General features: G+C 47.3%; 1 protein-coding gene across 2 annotated transcripts; it reads left to right on the top strand.

The window, feature by feature from the left end:
* The first annotated feature begins 1,379 nt into the window (after positions 1 to 1,379).
* LOC117897083 (pituitary homeobox homolog Ptx1) lies at positions 1,380 to 20,612 on the top strand. 2 transcript variants are annotated; one of them, XM_034805721.1, is made up of 5 exons: positions 1,380 to 2,473; positions 5,130 to 5,894; positions 13,011 to 13,166; positions 13,871 to 14,124; positions 18,896 to 20,612. In XM_034805721.1, the coding sequence occupies exons 2-5, from the start codon at positions 5,390 to 5,392 to the stop codon at positions 19,478 to 19,480; spliced, it is 1,500 nt and encodes a 499-aa protein (XP_034661612.1). In that variant the 5' UTR covers positions 1,380 to 2,473; positions 5,130 to 5,389; the 3' UTR covers positions 19,481 to 20,612. The 2 variants fall into 2 exon arrangements, with proteins under 2 accessions (XP_034661612.1, XP_034661613.1); XM_034805722.1 differs by having other exon boundaries at positions 1,381 to 2,473; positions 13,026 to 13,166.
* The last annotated feature ends 373 nt before the right edge of the window (positions 20,613 to 20,985 follow it).

The raw sequence follows: 20,985 nt of genomic DNA, 5'->3' as shown, positions 1-20,985 counted from the left end.
GTCTTCTAGTCGAGTTTTAAGAGTTTTTTGTTTGTAATGTTGTAGAATAGAAGGTGAAAAATTCCTGAGTATTTATTGATTCTACAGGGAGTTTAAGAGCCAAGGGAAATGTTCTATCTCTCAACTAACGCTGCTCCATCATCAATTGAAATCACATACAAAATGATTAGTAGTCGCCATACAAAAGTATATCAATTTGTTCGTGTTTATGTACCGTCTGTGGATACAAGGATATACATTGTACAACTTTTCTTGCTTCAGAGAGTCCGCCTGACCCTTTATTCTAGCCCATCGTCCATCTCCATCCTGCTCCCTTTTCTGCTCCACTTGAGGCAGGCAAATGGGAAATAAAAACGAAAATTATGAACTGCACAAAAGCTGTTGTGAATTTTAATAAATTTTGTTGCTCCTTTAGATGTTTTTCCCTTGTTGTATTTTCCGAGAAAGTATCTGCCAACGGCGGCAGAGGGAACAAATCAAAAGGGGGTGAGTGCGCAGAGCAGAGAAGTCAGAGAAGATACAAAAAAAGATACACACACAAACAAACTCACACAATGAAGAATACGTCAAAAGGAACAGTTATTTATTTATTTGTGCGCAATCACAGAGCCAGAGCTACACCCCTCTGTAAACGCCTCAAGCAGCATCCCATAGCATCCCATTCCACACCATTCCCTTCCATTCATCTATCCCATCCTTTTCAAAGGGGCACTACAATGGCGGGGTCTAACGCAGAATAATGGGATAACAAAACGCCCTTGACACCCAGTAAAAAGACAGCCAGCCCTCAAAAACTGGGCGCCAGAGAGCAGAGCAGAGCAGAGCAGAGCAGGGAAGAGGAGAGGAGAGTAGCCTTATTATTATGAACATTGTGGGCACTCGCAGCACGTAGCAATCGTACAAGAGTAGAGAGGGGTGCTGGTGCTGCTGGTGGGGTGGAAGGGGGTAGGTACGTACCGCACAAAGGACCAACGCAACACACAAAAGTACAAATCAAACCCTCTCGAGAGCAGCGAGAGTGTGTGTTGTGTGTGATGTGTGTGAGTTCTGGCTGAGAGTGCGCGCGCGCAGTGGAAGGGAAGAGCACCGAGAGCAATGGCGCACTGTAAACATGTGGTGTGAGGTGCCAAGTGGTGCTGCCAGCTAGAGAGAGAGAGAGCGAGCGAGCAGTGGCACACATCTTTGGGGGTGTGTCCTACCAGCACTGAACGGTGCTTGTCTCTCGCTCTCACACCCATTTGGTCCGAGCACTCGCTACGCTACTCGCTGACGGCCAGACCATCTCCCTCACACTCTCGCACACACAGATAAGATAGCAGATAGATAGCGGCGTACGTACTCGTACTCGTATCGCCGCCCGATCCGATTCCGCGGCAGTTGGGAAAATCAAATTCCGTTATTCAGTTCAGTCAGTCGCCGTGTCCGAACGTTCGCTGCCGTGTAGCTGTATCTTTTGCGTGTGTGCCCGTTCCCCGTGCCCGTGCCCGTGAGTGCGTGTGTGCAGCCCCTGCTGCCTGTGCCATTGTCACTGCACCGTTAGCAACCCCTCTCTCACAGGTTGACGCACTTTTACTCGCTGCTGTTCGTCGCTGCTGCTGCTGCCTGCCTGCCTGCCTGCCAGCCGCTGTCGTATCCAACAGATACTTTGCGTGCGCTTTCGAATTCGTTTTCAATTCAGCCACGTCCTGTTACGGGTGCAGACGCGTTGCTTCCGTTTTGAGAGTGCCACAATATCTGCCAAAGTTGCTTCCTGTTCCGCACAGATACAGATACTTACCCTAATTACGCGCCGGATTAAGTTATTAAAACGGATTTAGAATCAACAGTCGGCGACGACCGCACAAAAAAGAGTCGAATCGCAGCAAATCCAATCGAATCCCAGCCAGTGCCCCCCGCGAGTGTCTGTTTGTTTGTGGATCCCGTGTGTGTCCGTGCGCCCCGACATCGGCGAGAGTTGGGCATCAAAGTCGCATTAAAAACATATCCCCGAGTTACTTAAAATTAATCACTAACATAATCACTGGGATTTTTACTGTTTACTGATCCGCCTCCCTGCCAGCAGCCGCGTGTGCGAAAACTATAAACGGCTCTATTAAATGCTCTTTCGCATTTGATTAGCGCTTCAACACAACACTCACTCTGACACAAACTGGCAGCAATCTGTTGCAACAACAGAGATCATCAACAGCTCCGCTCCGATTCGGCTGCCCACGATTTATAGCCACCCACGCGAACATATCCCGAAGATTTCCGTGTAAAGTCACCAATGAAACTGAAATGAAAGCAATTTGATTTATTGCCCAGTGCCCACGACTTTTCCCACCCGAGAAAAGCCATCTGAACTACAACCGACACGACCCAAAGGTTCGACTCCGATCGATCGATCTGCCATAGCGCCGACGGAAGTTCGTTCCAGCCGATCGAACGGCCACCACCAAGTGGATTAATTGAATTCTTTTCCCTAAAATCAGAGGTGAGCAAATTGGATAGTGGTATACAAATGATATTTATGTTTGTTGTTGGATATACATGTTTTGTGTAGATATCGCCTTTTGACTTAAATTAGCCGTCGAGTTACTGGCTGAAAATATAATCATTGAGCAATTAGACACACAGAAGAGGTTTAAGAATATGTGATATGATCAATGCAAAAACAAAAAGATAAATCTTTATCATTAAATCTCTATATATTTTAACACCTATGACTTTCTCGAAACCTTACCCAACATATTCCACGGCATATACAAAGAATTGGTGTCAGAAAATGATAATAAAAAGCTAAAGATTTCTGTGTATATAAACTCCATTAAAAGTACTTCCAGTAAATTGTTTCTAAGGAAGCTAAGTCTTTGGCTAAGCCAATGTTAATTCAGTTGAGGCCTGGAAAACATGTTTTTGATACTGCAGAACGTTTAGGGCTAGCCTCATATAAGAGATCACGAAAGATTCCCAGAGCCGAGCCTCCCATAAACCGAGTGTTGATCAAGGAATTACAGCCTGCTGAACACATTTTTGTCCGACTCTCGCGTCGCGCATAAATCATCCCGGAATTGCGCCCATAAAGCGCCTCACGTTTGGGGAACATCTCGAATGGGGGCCTCTCTGTGGGCTGGAGGCCACAATGCTTCCAAAAATTAGAGGGAGACGGTGCGAAGTGGTGTTCGGTAATGGCAGTGCCAACTCATTGACGTCACCTAAACAATTAAGATCTTTTTGTGGGTGCAAACAAGGCATGGAAAAAACCTAAGTACACAGCACTAGAACTGCCTGGGAGGTGAAGTCGGAGCTGGAGCTGGGAGCTGGGATGTTAAACTGAATTTGAATAAAATTTGAATGAAAACATGTGGACAGTCTTGGCAAAACATAAGAATATCTTGCCACCTTTGCAGAGCCACAAGAAACACCATCGGACAGGGCACATTCATACGAGAGTATGGGTAGTAAAGCTGCGAGATCTCTGTGGCAATAAAGCGACATAAAATAATTTCTGGCATTCTTTGTCTTGGCGAATCATTATGTAAATAAATTCTCACTTTTGAAATAAAATGACGGGGCAGAAATAGAATATATTATATGCATCATAAAAAGAGGAAAGAATGCCGCAAGAACAATGCCTCTGACGGCTGGCACTTTGAACTGGCAACCAAGATTATTTATTAGACACTGCGGCAGATAATTTAGCCAGAAATTGTGCCGCAGCATGTGGCATGGCACGGCACCGCATGGCAAAAACACGGCAGCAACGTAGCAACGCATCAACGTAGCATTGTACCCACAAAATAACAATAATAATCATGCAATAAATACTCATAACAATAAATGCAGAAACTTTTCATTTCAACAGATGACCCATCACCGCGTTGGCCATAAATTTGCCTTCAAGTGGGAAATTATTGTATGTCTGTGGGAACAACCGCAAATGGATTTAATATTACAGCCACACTAATCCACTGGGGATCAAGTGGAGATCAAGCGGCATTATCAAGTATAAATTATCCATTATACCCCCTTCCCGTCCTGTCCGGAATCAAAGTCACATCTGCAACAGAAATCGAAAGTGACAGCTCAAGCAAATTGGGGCCTAAAGTGTTTAAATTTAATTGAAATTAAACTCTTTTCCAATTGCGAATTTATGCGGGTTATGTCGGTTATGCTTTGGGTTTCGGATTCTTTTATTAGACTCAGACACAAACCCAAACACACACAGGCAGACTGTTTACAGGCGTTTACCTTTGAATGCCTTTATTCTGTTGTGATTGAGATTAGATAACCATTTATTGCAACGTTCTGTTCTGTTCTGTTCTGTTCTGCTAGGTTCGGTTCTGTTTCGTTTGGCTTGATAGCGCCTACGGTTTGGTTGGGACAGTCCGGGAGAGTGGCCCGATATCGGGAGTGTAGTGTGGGGCTCTGGTTCTCTCTCTCTCTCCTACTGTCTTTCTGCAAAATAGTCGCTAATTGATTTACGATCATTTATGGCTATTTTCGGGCTACTGTCAGTGGTTGGTTTCTTTATTTTTAAAGAATTTATTAGATGCCCTGACACGTTGGGTATTTATCGCCAAATATATGTATTCCCTCGTCCGTCCGTCCGTCCGTCCGTCTGTGCAATAATAATAACAATCATCAACCGCAGGAGAAATGCTCGCCTCACCGCTCCTCACCGCGCTTCGCCTCGCAGAAATGTAAATATTTTACAACGATAAGGCTTATCGCACCGCTCCGATAGTGGCTGAGTGTAGGTGTAGGTGGTTCGGTGGTGCGATGTCATTCCACCAGCACCACCACTCGCACAATTTACGACAGTCGGTGGGAGAACCCCACGCTCCGTACCATTCGTACCGCCAGCATCCCATACTCAGACACAGAGACAGACCCAGACCCTCTCCGAAGTGGTATTAACCCCTTGACGTGTTTGGTGTTAACTTGCCATTCGGCTGGTGTTTGGGTTAAGCCCCACTGTTTGCCCACTGTTGGCGATAAAGAGCACAGCCCAGCCCCAGCCGCAGTCCCAGCCCCGGCCCCATCTTGATTTGCTTACCAAGTAGCCGGCCAACCGACTACTCTTTATACGATAATTACGAGAATGATTACTAACGTGCCCCTTCTTGTGTCTGTATTATCATTTGCAGCTGTGAGGCTCTGGAACGGCTGCATCTTGGATTTGCTCTCACCCCAGTTGGAAGATACCGGCCTCAAGACGACGACATTCTTGCAACACTTTAAGGACGTCGTCACGACGAAGTTCACCGGCAGGGACCACCACCTGCCACCGCTGCATCCGGCCCACCCGGCCCATCCGGCGCACCAGCAGTCCGCGCTGCATCACCATCATCAGCCGCACCAGGCTGTGGCCCAGAGCTTCTCCACCATTTTTCCGACGTATCTCGGCATGGACCGCGGGGCCGGCGGCTGCGGCGTGGTCACCAGCTCCGCCACCGCCCTCGGCCCGGGCGGCATAAGCAACGGCGGTGGGGTCGGTGTCAGTGGAGCCCTCAGCGGCCTGGAGGCCATGTCGGCCGAGTCCACAGGTCTGTGTCTGCAGGATCTGGTGAGCGCTGGCACGGCCAACGGCGCTGGCTCGGCAGGATCCGCGGAGAGCGCAAACACCACGAGCACCGCCCTGAGCAGCGGCAGCACTGGCAGCTCCACTGTGAATGGCGGTGGCAGCAGCACCTCTGGAACAGAGCACCTCCACAGCCACCACAGTCTGCACGATTCGAGCTCCTCGGTCAGCATCTCACCCGCCATCTCGAGTCTGATGCCCATCAGCAGCCTCAGCCACTTGCATCACTCGGCCGCCGGCCAGGATCTGGTCGGAGGCTACTCCCAGCATCCGCATCACGGCGTCGTACCGCCTCACACACCGAAGCACGAGCCGCTCGAGAAACTCAGAAGTAAGTATCGAATAAAGATGGATGGGAAGACGAGGAATCCCCCTCCTAGTCGGAACATAGTCGACAATTTAGTGGGCTATTTGTAGTCAAATTTATCTGCGGCATCTCACGCATTGACAACTAATTAGTGCGTTCATAACTCACTTGGCGAGACATACTTTTGGGCCTCAACAAGTGTCCGCATTCTCATTGCTATTCATGGGACTTTTCGCTCCTCTGTTTGTGGCACTGTCAGCGGCAGCTGTTGTCATTTCCATATGCGATTCGTTTTGGCAATCATTCACGCTCTCTACGAACTTTCGGGCCCAAAGCTTTTGTTGGCCACTTGTCGCGCCTCAGCATCAGCCTCAGCCTCAGCCTCCTTCTCCTGCTCTCTGTGGGCTTCCCCTCATGCATATTCATAATCATTGTGCAATCATTAGCGCATAATCTTCACAAAAGCGTTACAAAGGGAACAACCCAGAACAACAAAAAAACACCCAAATGGCCAGAGAGGAGTGGAAAAGCGGATCGGAATCGAGTGGAGTGGCGTGGAGTGGAGTGGAGGGCCGCAAGAACTAAACAAATTTCAATTTTGTGCGCATGTCACGGCTAATTGAGCACCCTTCTGCCGTAGTGCCGAAGGCGACACTCCGGTCTCTCCCTTGGTTCCCGTTCCCATTCCCATTCTATTCTGAAATTTCCCTTTTGACTCTGCATCTATATCGGAGGCTGGATATATGATATGGCAGTCAAGTGTTTGTTGTTCCCGTTTGGTCTAATTGTTATGGGAGTTTGGCAGCGGGGTAGAGGATGTGTTCTGGGCTGTGGAGGTGTCTCGGCAAGTGCTTGAAGTGCTCGATATGACATCTCAATTGGTCATGGGAGTTGCGCAAGAAATACAGCAGTTATTGTATGATTTTTTAGCTTCCAGCCAATCCCCATTGATCATCCAGAAATGGAGAATAGTTGTCACCTTTGCCAAAAACTTTCCATTTAAATCTAACCTGGAAAGAGCTGCCTGCAAACCGAGTTTCCATTTGCATAACAGATTTGTCTGCCTTCGCCCAGAGATTTGTTGGCTGTCGCCCTGTCAACTCTGCCCCCAGTCCCAGTCACGGGGTTAACGGCCCGTGCAAACTTTGCACTTCTCTGCACTCTGCACTCCGCACACCACAAACACAGAGAGTCGACGTCGACTCCGTCCTGGCCACAGATGTCCTCCCATTTATTTGCGTGCCAAAACAATTTAACACAAAAATTGTGCGCATTTAAAATATGCACGACTGCAGTTATCCTTTGACACACGGACACACACACAGGATCACACGGGATGCAGGTGCGGGCAACGTTAACAGCTCGACGACTCCCTTTCGGGCCAACGAATTTCCACTCTGGTGGATGCTGTACCTTGTTGTTCCTGTTGTTCTCGTTATTGTTTACGCTCTTGTTTAAATAATGGCCAGGCAACGTGCCTCCTGGCTGCTCCTGCATCCAGGAGCCCTTCAGCAGGGCACAGACAGAAACCCACTCCAACTGGCAGTGCACTGCTGCAATTGGATTTTCAATTATTGGTCAATTTAATGGCCAGTCCGGAATCCAGCAACCCAGCAGTCCACCCACAGACCATTCATTTATTTGTTTGCTCGCCATTCTTTTATAGATATTTATGCACACATTTATGCTCACATTTATGCTCATATATTTATATATACTACATGTTTGGGGGTAATCATTTTTAACGATTTCACTTTTTTATGGGAAAATGTTCACCTTTTAGTTTCGGTTCCAGTTTTTGGGGGGGATGTGAGGATATCATTTTATGGCTTCTGTGCGTGTTTTTATTTTGCTTTTTGCGCTCAAAGGATTTCAAGTTCACGTTTAACACTAATTTAGCCCAACGGAGAAGCAGAGAGAAGAGATTTTTTTATTGGACAATAAAATCGGAATAGTTGATACTTTTTTATGAGGGGGCGCGCGACAACTCTTTGTGTGCCATAATAGCTCTGAGTCCGCTTTTGAATTATGTTGTCAGCAGCTGAAAGAGTTTTGTGGCTGTGGCACGACGAAAACACGACCTTGTCCCCCCCGGGATTTCACCATCTCAAGCAATTAGAGACTTATCTTCCGTATATCTGTGACTACTCACACACAGAGACATGGATATCTGCGCGGTGCGTTGTTTGCTTTGAGTAAACCCAAACAGAAACAGAAACCAAAAACCGAAATGGAAATGGAAACCGAATCAGAGCAGTTTACATTTCTTTTTTGGTTGCTCGACAAATAATAGAATGTTTCTCTGCGAGTATCTATGAGTATTTCTTTTATTACAAGCCCAAGTCCTTAGCTTGTTTGCCGAGTTGTTGCCACAGATATGAGAGCATAAGATTGAGATTGAGATTGAGAACTATTTGCCCCTGGCAGTGTTTGTGGCTGATGCCCGTTGCGTTGATAAAATTATGAAATTACTTGTGTCGACGGCCGAGAGAGTTGTTTAGAGTTTGCTGAGTTCTTTCTAGTGAAATCTGCGGCGTTATCTTCGGCTCTGTGTGTGTCTATATCTCCATCTTCCGTGTAAGTGTTAATGGCACGTGCAGCCAGACAGAGGAGTCTTGTGACCCTCTAAACATAAACAATGCCTAAGCCAGACCCACGACAGGACCCTCTCTCTGCGCCCTGTGCCGCCAGTCTATCCACACCCACAAAGGGATACACACGGAAAGCTCCCTGGCTGTGAGGACACCCCCCTGGCTACTTTAAATTCCACGCTGCCTTCTGTATTTGTCAGGTCTACGGCATTTCTTTATGAATATAAATACATTTTATCGATTTTTGGCTCCGACAACGACGACTCGTCGTTTTTCTCGTGCCATTTTTGGGAGTGTTAAAGCTTTAAGGACACAGCCACAGTGCATTGCCAGCAAATCTCTTCGAAATTGCTCACATATGTCATCCCGAGATCGCATTCGATTTGGCATTGCACACAGCCAAACACCCCATAAATTGCACTTGCTGACCGGTCAGGATAATCACAGCAGAGCACAGCACAGTGGTTCATGGATGTCGAGTACAAGAACCTGTTTAACCTTGCCATTTTCCACACTTTTCCACTGTGCTTCGGACTCCCAGTGTACCAGTAAGTGGCTGAATCTTCCCCATATATCAATCCATCTGTCCTGCCGCTGCTCTCCCTTCTCCCGGTGCTTGCTCTGGCACTGATTTCGTTTATATAAATTATAATGTCATTATGGCAAGCAGCCACAACCCCAACCAGCTCTCCATTATCCTCCCATATTCCTCGTCTCCTCGTCTGCTCGTCTGCGGCTCGAACCGCAATTACCTCGCTGCAGAACTTCGTTCGAGAAAAACTTCATGGGGGATTGTCTCTCTCTCTCTCTCTCACTCTCTCTTTGTCTCTGTCCGGTCCGTCTGTCTACTTTCCGCCTCTTTTCTCATTATCCGGGCATCGTGCAATTTCGTAAAAATGTCGCATTAGAGATTATCTGAGGAAACAAACTTGTCCAGAACCCGAAGCCAGCGACAGACACAGAGCCAGAGCCAGAGCCAGAGCCAGCCCTGTGCTCCTCTGTTTTTGTGGCCGGAATGACCCAATGGCATCAACTGGAGCAAAAATTTGAGCTGACAGTTGAGAAAATTACTGGCAAAGTCATTGCAGTGGAAAACTACGAAACGAAGGGGGGAATGGAATCCAGTCTGGACATCTATACATATACTTCGGTACATACTCTTGTACATACACGTATGTACATAGTGTGTCTATGTATTCTCGGGGTCCTTTTTTGGAGGGGGATTGTCCTTCTGCTTTGTCTTATCTGCCGCCTCAACTAATGAGTTTGCCTGGTCCTGGTCTTGGTTTTGGCCAGAACTCGTCTGGTTTTGGTTTTGGGTTTGGGTCTAATGCAATTTGGCTTTTGGGTTGCTCCGGGCTTGAGGCTGGAGGGTAGTTCTTGGGGCTTGAGGCTGAAGGGTAGTTCTTGGGGCATGTCCATGCGATTTCAGTGATTTTTATGGCATGATGCTTGGCTGCTTGGTTGGTCAAGAGCTCATTATATGGCCATAACATATGTATGTGCCTGCTGGCCATTGTCCAGAGATATAACAATTAACTTTCGTGCCGTTGCCTAATTTTCATGGGCTAATTTGTGCGAGAGAGGGTTGTCTCATTCGCAATTCCGGCATATGGCTTTGGCTGGCTATTCCCAGGGACATCAACACCTTCTCTCTGCCTGAAAGGAGCAAATGTGGCATGAAATTGGAAAAATATTTATCTCTCTGAATGTGAGCCGCAAGTGTTTAACCCTTTTATGGGCCATCGAGTGGTTTACCGCTTCCTGCAGCCACAAGGAAAGCAACTAACTTGTCACAAGGGGATGTGGGTTGGGCTGTGGGCTGTGGGCTGTGGGTAGGGGAGGTCACATCCGAGGGTAAATGTTGGGTTAAGGGAGACAGAAACAGAAACAGAAACAGCAACAGCAGCGGAAGCAGCCCAATTCCAATTCCAATCTCAATCCCCATTCAACTGTCACATTAATCGTTTGTTTTTGGCCACCAACTAAACGTTGCCGCTGCCTGACAGTTTCCTTGTGTGTCCGTCCTTTTCCCATTTTCCTCACATATCAGGACAGGAATCGTTCTCGGGGCGTAGGTCTGTCCGTTCGCCTCTCGATCCTTTGTTGGTTCTTCCTTCTGTCCTCTCTGTCCCACTGTTTGTTTGTTTGTTTTGGTCTTCGGATGGTTCTGTCCCGTCTGACAGTCTCTCCGACCGAATCTCGGGGTAATTTATTGCTCCGGCTGCCGTGTCGTGTGTCAAAAGTTTTTATGTGGAAATCTGTCCATGAATGAGCGACAGAATACGAGTCGTATGTGTGCGTGTGCAGGATAGAAAAAAAACATCAAAATCATTGCTAGAGCAAGAATTTATTTCAAATTTTTCTGCATTTTCACGGCCAACCCCGCACCCCAACCCTCTTGCATGATTAATTGTGCGCCCGCCCCGAGGGGAGTGTTTGGCTTTGACTTTTGTTTCGCCAAATCACAATAGTAGTCGCAAAGCCAAATAAATATCCCATTGCTGAATTTGTTTGCTCAGCCAACTGGCCCCCAGAAAGAGGTACTTTACGAGTACAGGGAAAATGGCTGCCAAAGAAAACAGAAAAGCGAAAAAGCGAAGAATGGAAAACGAAAGTGACGGCGACACTTGTCACAACTTTTGACATGTGCAAAACGCTCATGTCCCAGCGCACAGAGCAACGCCCACAACTATTGACACTTGCCACTCAGTTGCGGATACAGATACAGAGATACAGATAGAGATTCTGATTCCCCACTCACAAACCTTGAAAATGGTGTAAAACTGCGGCGACAACTGCCCCGACAAATGTCAGAGCCCAACTGACAGACGACGACAATTTTTCCGACCTGTCAGACAGCAGCGGCCAGAGAATGCAGGAAAATCAAACTCAAATTAGTCTCTGGCCAAAAAAGAAAATAGAACAGTTTGTTGGTAAAATATTTAAACAAATAAAAATCGCCGCTGTACGTGATTTTCCCTGCGTTTTTTTCCGAATTCTCGATGTTGTTTTTTTTCACTTTTAGATTTTCTTTGTAGAGCGTGTCGTTAAGAAAATATTTTTACGATGACGACCCATTTAGCTCAGGTTGAGAATCGGAGAATGGGAATGGAAATGGAAAATTAGAGCAGCAGTCAGGGCTATTAAGAGTCATTCAGCTGTGGCGATGCCATCCTCTGCGATCCTCAGTGGTTGCACTGAGGCGTTGACTAAAAAATGGAAATGTGATTGGTAATGGGAAAGGGAAGGGAAGATGCGCTGGAATAGGTCCGGGTCGTGGCAGCAGCTGAGCTACTAATTGCGGTAATTTGTAGCTACAAATGAAAATACTATAGGAAGTGCTTAGACGATCTGTCTACAGTATCTTTAGAGGCTGCCATCATTAATTTCTTCTAGTTTTGGCTTTTCATCTCTGGGAAAGATTCTTTATGATTAAATTAATATTCCAATTAAATTCAACTTTCTTTTATTTATTTTGTATTCTCTTTCGATATCATGAAATATTCGCAAGCAGTTCCCAGACAAACTCATATTTATATCGCATTGTAAATATGTTTTCCAAACACCTTCTCGCTGTTTGTTTGTCATACACTACACGTATGCGTTGTGGATCTCTCGCTCTCATAATGATCCCATCAAATTTTAATTACCTTTAAGCGCACTCATTAGAGGCCATAAAAATACTTTCTGTGGAAATTTGAATTTTCCAACGGCATGTGAGGCTGTTGTCGGCGGCATAAATTATTCAGATGGCCATAAACTAATTGAGTCATGGCCCGACTTCCTCGGGGGATCGTCTGACATTTGTGACTCCTCCGCAGCTCCATCCCCTGCCCTTCCACCAAGTGGCAGTCTAATTGTTTCAAATGTCGCCACGGGTGTTGGTGTTGCCAGGCCTGGCACTGGCACTTTAAAAACCACATTAAATTGACACCATGTGAGAATGCCATAAATTACTCTCCCTCGATGGAGTCTGGGCTGGCCAGGAAGCGAGTCCATAAGATTTAGGTGCAGGGCGGCGACCAGGAAGTCGGGACCCCTGGTATCCCGGGACCATATGGGTGCACACCTTCGGGTGAAAAACCCCAAAGAATCAATTTCCACGGCCATAAATCTGTGACGAAACGGAATCGGTGCAGGGTGGGGGAATCCAAAATTGCTGGAAAAATTGATGTCAATGACTGACTAATTAATATTAAAATAGGCGTGACTAACTGCGGCAATTAATGTGTAGAGGGGTAACCAATTGGTGGGCTCATGCTCATTCAGTGCGAAGAGATTTATGGCAGGGCATTCCCGAGATTATCTTCCTGTAGGGCAACGTTGAAGGCAACGGCAACGGCAACCCTTTGAGGGTGCACTGGAGTTTCCATTAAAACAATTAAGTAGGTCTCCTCCAGGAGCAATCCGCGCTTAATCGGGCTAACCAAAAGCCCATAAATCCTTTTATGGGCGCTCCTTTATGGTGGGTGGATGGATCCTAGAAGTCTTCTCCTGTGAACGTTGCAACATAAATTTTTTTGTAATTTTCTCTTGCCCTTTGCTGGCTTGTTCTTTTCAGTTTGGGCCGAAACTGGCGATTTCCGTGATAGTCATAGCTCCATGACCGCCGTAGCGAATAGTTTGGATAGCACCCATTTGAACAACTTCCAGACATCGTCGACATCCACGTTAACGAACCGGAGTCGGGATCGCAAAGATGGTGAGTATCTACCCATCACCCACACGCACACACGCACACACGCACAATCCTTATCACCGTGTACGCCGATAAGAAACATAATTTATAATAATTTTGTAAAGCGTGGCCAACTATACCACCTTTGTCGGCGAAATCTACGCGCCCGGGTCCGTTTAGTTTTCGATTAGAATGCCTTTGATTTGCGACATGACGACGACGGCGACGGCGACTCTGCAGCGAAAGGAAAATGAAAATGAGAATGAGAATAAAAGTGGAAAAATGAAATGATATTTCATGGAAAGGGCAGTCGCAGTCATTTAGTTTATTTGATTAAGTTTCGTTGGCGTTGGAGAGGCCACGACACGGACTACACAGAAAGCACGCCGCATGATCGATGACATCGCTGGAACATACATTAACGGGCTATAAATCTGGTCCGTCCGGGAGTGGTGCGCGGTGTCCGTTTGAAGTTCGTTCTAGTGGGGGTTTTGGGTGCTTTTCGGTGTTTGGTGGCGACGCCTGAAGGTTGCATGGCAATTAGTAACGGTAGCTCCCTCGCCCAGAATCAGAAGCCAAGCAAATGTTGGGAAATATTCCGCTCTCGCCCTCCGGTTTACGGGGCTGCAGGCTTATCAGGCAGGCCAGACGTAGGGCATAAAAACAGCAAACAAATTAGGAAAACGCTTGCTCCCCCATCTAATGCGATCTTTGTGCTGCTCTTTCAGGGAATCGCAGTGTCAACGAGACCACCATCAAGACGGAGAACATATCCAATTCGGGGCATGACGAGCCTATGACCACCAGCGCGGATGAGCCGAAGAACGACAAGAAGAACAAGCGGCAGCGGCGCCAGCGGACCCACTTCACCTCCCAGCAGCTGCAGGAGCTGGAGCACACGTTCAGCCGCAACCGCTATCCGGACATGTCCACCCGCGAGGAGATCGCCATGTGGACCAACCTCACGGAGGCGCGCGTCAGGGTGAGCATAATTATTCTTATTAATTGCCAGCCAAACCGCAAACTGCAAACAGCAATGAGAGCTGGGAGTCTGCCTGTCTGTGCGGCCACATTATGCGGCCATTACTGTCCAGCCCCAATTATATTATGGTCGGTGGTCAGGATGCAGCAGCAGGAAGCAGGAGCAAGTCGCGACCGCAATGCAGCCGCACAGACTCGTAAATATGTCGCCTCGTTTGGCATTGGCTTAAACCCCGAAAACCCCATGCCCGAAAAAGAAAAACCAATTTCCCTGCTGCGGCGAGAATTTATGGTGTGGGATTGGGGCAGGTTGCGGGTGGGGTGGGGTGGTGTTGCCATAAATTGCAGCAGCTAAAACTGCAGTTTGCAGCGTTTGCGGCATTTGCTGTTTGTAAACCGCGGGCTTATCGAACTCCACTGAATCGCAACGGGTTGTTTGCTCCAATATCCGTTCTATTGACAGACCAGACCAGCCCAGACCAGCCCATGGGCATTTGCACCCAGAGTTTGTGCATCTGCACTGAGGGAAAATGGTAAAGAGAATCACGTCTTCGGACCAATAAAATCTTAGAGCAAACGATCGATGCTCCAATGAAAGAATTAGAAATAGATTTACAGAGTTCAAGCTGTCAAAGCTGAGTAAATATTCTTGACACGGATATTCCAGTTCTTACAACTCCTTTTCCCAGTGTGGGCATAGGGAGCTCTGGAACTCTGCTCTGCAAGATATCTTTGGCTGCACAACAGTTGTAATTGTTTGTAAACACGGATAGTGATAGTTCTGGCAAACAATTGGAGTTGTAAGTGGCGCCAAGCGGCAAATATGACTAGCGAACGACAGTAGCCGGGTTCGGGTCGGACATGGTCCCATGTCGATCCGGGGGAAGGGGCAGATATCGTATGCGATATCTATTTGCTGTGACAGTCAGTCAGGACAGGAAGACAATCAGCGCAACGACGACGACGGCAGCGGCACGCAGATATGATAGACACATGATCGATGATCGGCGATGATGATCGTGATCATTGTCATTGGACGTTTGGGCGACATCAGCCTGGCATTAATTGTACAGTTAGAAGTGGCCCGAAGTCTAGGTAGTAGGAAAGGGTAATCGGGAAACGAAAGTCAATTAGCCGACAAATGGAGGAACATCTGCGAAGCGCGATGAAAAGCGTTGACAAATATTTCATGGTTTTCCTATGCAAATTTCCCGTTCCTCTCCTAACTGCCGCATATGCCAAGAAAATCTGACTGCCAAGGGTGCTCTCTCTCTCTCTCTCTCTCTCTCTGCACTTGACTACAGTTATAAAGAAATTAGCTGCGGCCCAGACCCGGCAGAAGGAGGAACGAACAAGTGAAGCTTCAGAGGAGTGGCAGAGCTGGAAACGATGTCAATCTAAACATGTGTTCCTCGGATAATGCCGAGCGGCGAGCTAAATGCATAAAATATTGATACAGTTTGTTTTATGGTCCATTATGTGATGATGACAAAATGGTTTGTCTTTGTTCCCCCGTTTCATCCCCCGATTCATGCAAAGTAACGCTGGATCCGGCATCGACATCGGCGTCGGGGAGCCAGGGCCAGGACAATTTGTCATCGCTCAGCGAGGGTTGTTTAATGAATTAGAAAACCACAGCACAGAAATTAATGATGATCATGATCATGCCTTCAGCGACAGGCAAAGAACCGGGGTGGCATTTGTCTCACATTTGACTTTGACTCTCACTTCGAGGCTGAAGGCTGTAGGCTGTAGGCTGCTGGCTGCAGGCTGATTCCCATTGTACGAGTAATAGTAGCGGAGGCAATAAAATTTATCAAATATACAAAAGGATTACGGAGCAGGGCCGCATAAATCTGGGTGGGTTTTAAACTGTCAAAAAAGAGCAGCCCCGTCTGAGCAAACAGAGAGAACTGCAGTCCCAGTCTCCGTTCCCTTTACCGAATCTGCACCAGAACCCTGACGGGGGAAATGTTGCTTCTTCGGCCCATGATAGCTACTAATCCGGGGATTTACATGCGCCGGCAATTATGGCAATATGTTCGCCCGAACTCCGACTCCCCGCCTCTGCCCGTCTGTCCCATTGTCTATCGTTTTTGTCTTTTTAATTTCTCAAATAGAACTCACTTTTTAATTCAATTACCAGCCAGGAAGTCGGGGCCCAAACAACGCCCATAAAAACATTTGCTGTCCTCAATCGAAACGTTCCCATTCGAGTCCATCCGGGGAGTGGACTTCCTTTTTTATCAGGTCAGGTGTCGCCAATGGCCCGGAAATGGGAACAACATTTGCAACATTCGAGTCGTTGCGAGTGCATAAAAAACCGATTGAATGTTGCCACAAAGGAGCCACAATATGCTCGGTGGTAATGGTTGTCGTCCAATGGCATCCATATGGTGGATAGACACGGGAAAGGGATGAGAACCAAAGGTAGAATGTGAGAAGAGAGCTCCAACTTTGATGCAGAAAAATATCGAACTTTGAGGGTGTGAAAAGTGCTAGAGGAATGAATTTTAGAACTATTTTGTGTGCTTGAAAGTACTTGAAAGTAATTACCAATATTTATATCTCCAGCTGTAGTTCTCTTTGATTAAGTTCCCTTATTGTTCACATATGTGACCATCCATCCATCCATTCGTCCATCCATCTATGCAGCTGTGTGGCCAGAGATCAGACCACCCATTAGTGCAACTGTTTGTACTTATAGAGTGTACTCGTAGGGAGGCAGACGCCTCGTGGAGTAGTTGCCTTATCGATGTTATCTGGGGAATGACGAAACCAATTTTCACTCCGGCTATCTGTTAAGAGAGAGAGCGAGGGAGAGGGACAGCCCGGAAATGGGAACCCATTTCACACATTTAACTTTCGCAGGCGAGCAAATAAAAAACGTATTTAGCTGCAATTTGCCGCCATCAATCATGAGAGCTACGACCCGTAGCACGTAGCTTGAGCCCGTAGCAAAAAAAAAACCGTAGAGTCCCGCAACTTCTGCCACATGGCCACTTTTCTGGCCACTCATATTTGACTTTTTTCTATCCACAATTTTACCTGATGAAGCGTTGAGTTGCTGGGACCAGCGGGTGGCCAGAGGCAAATGCGAGGAGGCAGGAGGGGCAGTGTCACTGATGCTTTCATCAAAACCAATTAGGATTTTCTGCAGGAGTTCGTTGAGTGGAAAATTGCTGTGCTGCTTTTTCCCACTCTCGCATATTTAACTTTTTTTGCAGAGTTTTCCTCTATTCGTTTTTTTAGCCAGAGACAGAGACGACATCAAATTGCCATCAGGGAAAGGCTGCCTGCCTCGCCTTTACTTTTTCCATTTTCCGTTTTGATTTTTTTGGGGGGAGTTTGAGCAAGTTGCTAAATGATACGTGAAAATGACAGCTGACGAGATCGATGACGTTAGTTTTGCATCCGTGATGATGCAGGAGATGATGGTGCCAGAGCCTGGGCTCCTGCTGATGATGATGCGGATTCGGATGATGATGATGGGGCTGAGCGATGTACCTTGACAAATTGACACATTGCTGGCACTGATGGCAATGGAAAGTTACTGCTTCTTTGATTTAAGGTCAAAGGAACTCCGAGTTCGTTGCGTTCTCACGGTCCCAGGTTCATGCGATTTCAATTAACTGCCGCATCTAATTAGATTAAAGCAATTGCCGGCAAGTAGACGAGCATTAAATTGGTGCTCCTGGCACGCGGCCATAGTTTTCCACTTGTTAGAAATGGGCTACAGAATGTCTCTATTAGAGTTTTCCCAGCCGAAAAACAAACACTTTTTGCATAGATCCACGCGTGTCAGACTTCAGTCACGGGCTATTCCCTTCCCCTATGGAGGGTAGTGGTGTGGCCTGGTGTGGACCTGCATTGGCCATAAATCTATCGGGTTACAACCCCGCGCGGTGCCGCACCGCAGCAGAGTGGAAACTGGCGCGTTGATTTAAGGACAATGTGGCAATGCGGATTACAACAATGCGGCAACAAGCCGAGCACTGGGAAAGTCTGTGACACTGTGAAATGTCGAATTTGCGTGCTTTAATTGCCACAACCAGCGGGACTCCAAATACATCCGAGAGAGAGCTGCAAAATGTGAGAGTTTGGAGCTGGAAGTGTATCTCAAGTTGCTCTTAAAGCTGCTGGGGGCTGGGAGCTGAGAGCAAAAAACTCATCAAAATGCTGGGCAACGTCTGCGCAGCTCTTTGTCATTTGTATCTGTATCTGAGTATCTTTGTCTGGGACTCTTACCCTCGCCGTATCTGTGCAAACTTCAGCAATAAATTACAAAGTTGCCATTTTGTTTTTATCTTCTGCATGCGGCATGCTGCTGCTTCTCTTTTTTCTTTGCTTTTTCGTGTACTTTCTGTTTGCAAAATAATTTTGATTTATTTTTGCGCCCTCGCAGCTTTCTTTCTCTCCTCCTCCTCCTCCTGCCACTCTGCCGCCATTTTTGCGGGGGTGGCAAGCCGAGTTTATTTATATAAAGCTCTCCATTAAAAAAGGCAACAATGGCACGACTCAGAGTGCGGCTGCGGGTACGAGTCCGGGGCTCCACTCTGGTATATATTTGTATATTTATAATTACTGCACATGCGTATTGCGGGCCCAGAACCCCCTTTGGGCTTTGGGCTGTGAGGGTCTGTGCTTTTTTGGGGGAAGTTTTTGCTGGCTGCAGATACATAAATTTTCAAGTAATAAATTATAAAAGAAAATGGCTGCCGCAAACTCCAACTAACTGGATCTGTCTCTCTCTATGTCTGTCTCATCCTCAGGTCTGGTTCAAGAACCGCCGGGCCAAGTGGCGCAAGAGGGAGCGCAATGCCATGAATGCCGCTGTGGCTGCGGCGGACTTCAAGTCCGGATTCGGGACACAGTTCATGCAGCCGTTCGCCGACGATTCGCTGTACACGTCGTATCCGTACAACAACTGGACAAAGGTGCCCTCGCCGCTGGGCACCAAGCCCTTCCCCTGGCCCGTCAATCCACTGGGATCGATGGTGACGGGCAATCATCATCAGAACTCTGTGAACTGCTTCAACACGGGCGCCAGCGGCGTGGCGGTGAGCATGAACAACTCGATGCTGCCCGGATCGATGGGCTCCACGCTGACCAACTCGAACGTGGGCGCCCCCTGCCCGTACACGACGCCCGCCAACCCGTACATGTACCGCTCTGCCGCCGAGCCCTGCATGAGCTCCAGCATGTCCTCGAGCATCGCCACCCTGCGGCTGAAGGCCAAGCAGCATGCCACCGGCTTCGGCAGCCCCTACTCGGCCCCCTCGCCCGTCTCGCGCTCCAACTCCGCCGGGCTCTCCGCCTGCCAGTACACGGGCGTGGGGGTCACGGACGTTGTCTGAGAAAACGCGCTCGGTGCTCTGCTTAACCAGCATCAGCACCACTTGCAGCACTTTTCCACCCACCAGTCGGCGGGAATGGGAGTGGGCGTCGGTGTGGGAGTGTCGCACAATGGGATGCAGCAGCACCTGGGGGGTGGCCATGGACACGGCAACGGCATGCTGCACGGCCATGGCCACAGCAGCAACAACAGCCTCCTGATGGACCACAGCGACCTTGGCCATTCCGAGGAGGCAGCTGGCGGAGGGGGACACAGCATCGAGGGAGACAACAAGTCGTCTCTGGACTCCAACGGACTGATGTCCGGCGGAGGCACCTCCAGCGGTGGAGGCGGGGGCGGCGGCACCAACGACAACGTCGACGAGGGGGAGGAAGACGTTATCGATTGAGGGAATCCTGAAATAATGGAGCTACTACGAGTAAATAATTCAATCTATAGGCAAAGCAAAGTCGGAGGAGGAGAGTAAGCTTAAGCATTCAGAAATAATTTTAGATGTTTGCGTAATTTACGGATAAATAACGTACCAAACCCCAGACCCGAACCCGCACCCGAGAGGTTGCCCTTTGCCCCTATCAAAATGCAAATTTTTCAAAGAACAATAATTAAATTTATGAAATCCAGAGAGTGGTAAGAGGAGGAGAGGAGAGAGTGGAGGATGTGTTGTGAGGAAGATTAATTAGCTTTCGATTGGAATTGGAAATTGAAATTGCATTCTGTTGGTGCTTTTTTTTGTTGAGATTAAATGCTAATTACGTTCGATCTGCCCCGCCCCCAGCCCCTACACTCACACACACACAGAGTCAGTCGATGGTAGAAGTTAAGTGTTTTTGTAAATAAAAGCAAATATGTAGCTATAGTCCGCATCTGTATCTAAGGGATACAGAAAGTATAATCAAATCCCAGCTCAACCTTCCCCTTCCCGATCGGCGGCACTCGCCAGCCAAGAGTATAACATATATCCTATATATATAGATAGAAAGGTATACATATATACCAGAAACGTATCACGATCAAGTCAAAGTCAAAAGTCAAAATGTATTGTAACTAAACCAAACCAAAACTAAACAAAAAAGAAAAACTATATCAAAGCCGTAGCAGTTTTTAAGGAGTTGTCTAGTCGTATGGATCCGCCAGAGAAGAGCATATATATATGTGTATGTATATGGATATGTATATCCCTCCCCCAACTAAAGAACCCCGTATAAATATAAAGCTATTTAATAATTGTAAACTTAATATTAATAGTTATAGAAATTGAATCAAAAAGAACAATAAAAATTATGGAAAAAACACACGCCTCTGATTCAATCACTGAAAGGCTGAATGAATGAATAAATGAATTACGAGGGTCAAATTGCGGTCAACCGCAGGGATAATGGATGGCTTTCCCTTGAAATGGAAAAATTAAAAAATCAAATTGTAATTTACAGAGTCCAGGGGGAGCTTTAGCCAAAGGAGTGGGAGACCCAGCCACGCCTAAAGGGAGAAGGAAACGTTTAATTTAAA

This window comes from Drosophila subobscura, chromosome O (assembly GCF_008121235.1).
Source record: "Drosophila subobscura isolate 14011-0131.10 chromosome O, UCBerk_Dsub_1.0, whole genome shotgun sequence".
NCBI lineage: Eukaryota > Metazoa > Arthropoda > Insecta > Diptera > Drosophilidae > Drosophila > Drosophila subobscura.
This window is presented reverse-complemented; position numbering and strand designations above follow the sequence as displayed.

Bases quoted from the DNA above. Each gene is read 5' to 3' on its own strand.
- LOC117897083 (XM_034805721.1), top strand. From the start codon at position 5,390: ATGGACCGCGGGGCCGGCGGCTGCGGCGTGGTCACCAGCTCCGCCACC. The intron at 5,895-13,010 runs GTAAGTATCGAA...TGCCCTTTGCTG, and splicing joins GCCGCTCGAGAAACTCAGAA to GCTTGTTCTTTTCAGTTTGG. The intron at 13,167-13,870 runs GTGAGTATCTAC...CTGCTCTTTCAG, and splicing joins GAGTCGGGATCGCAAAGATG to GGAATCGCAGTGTCAACGAG.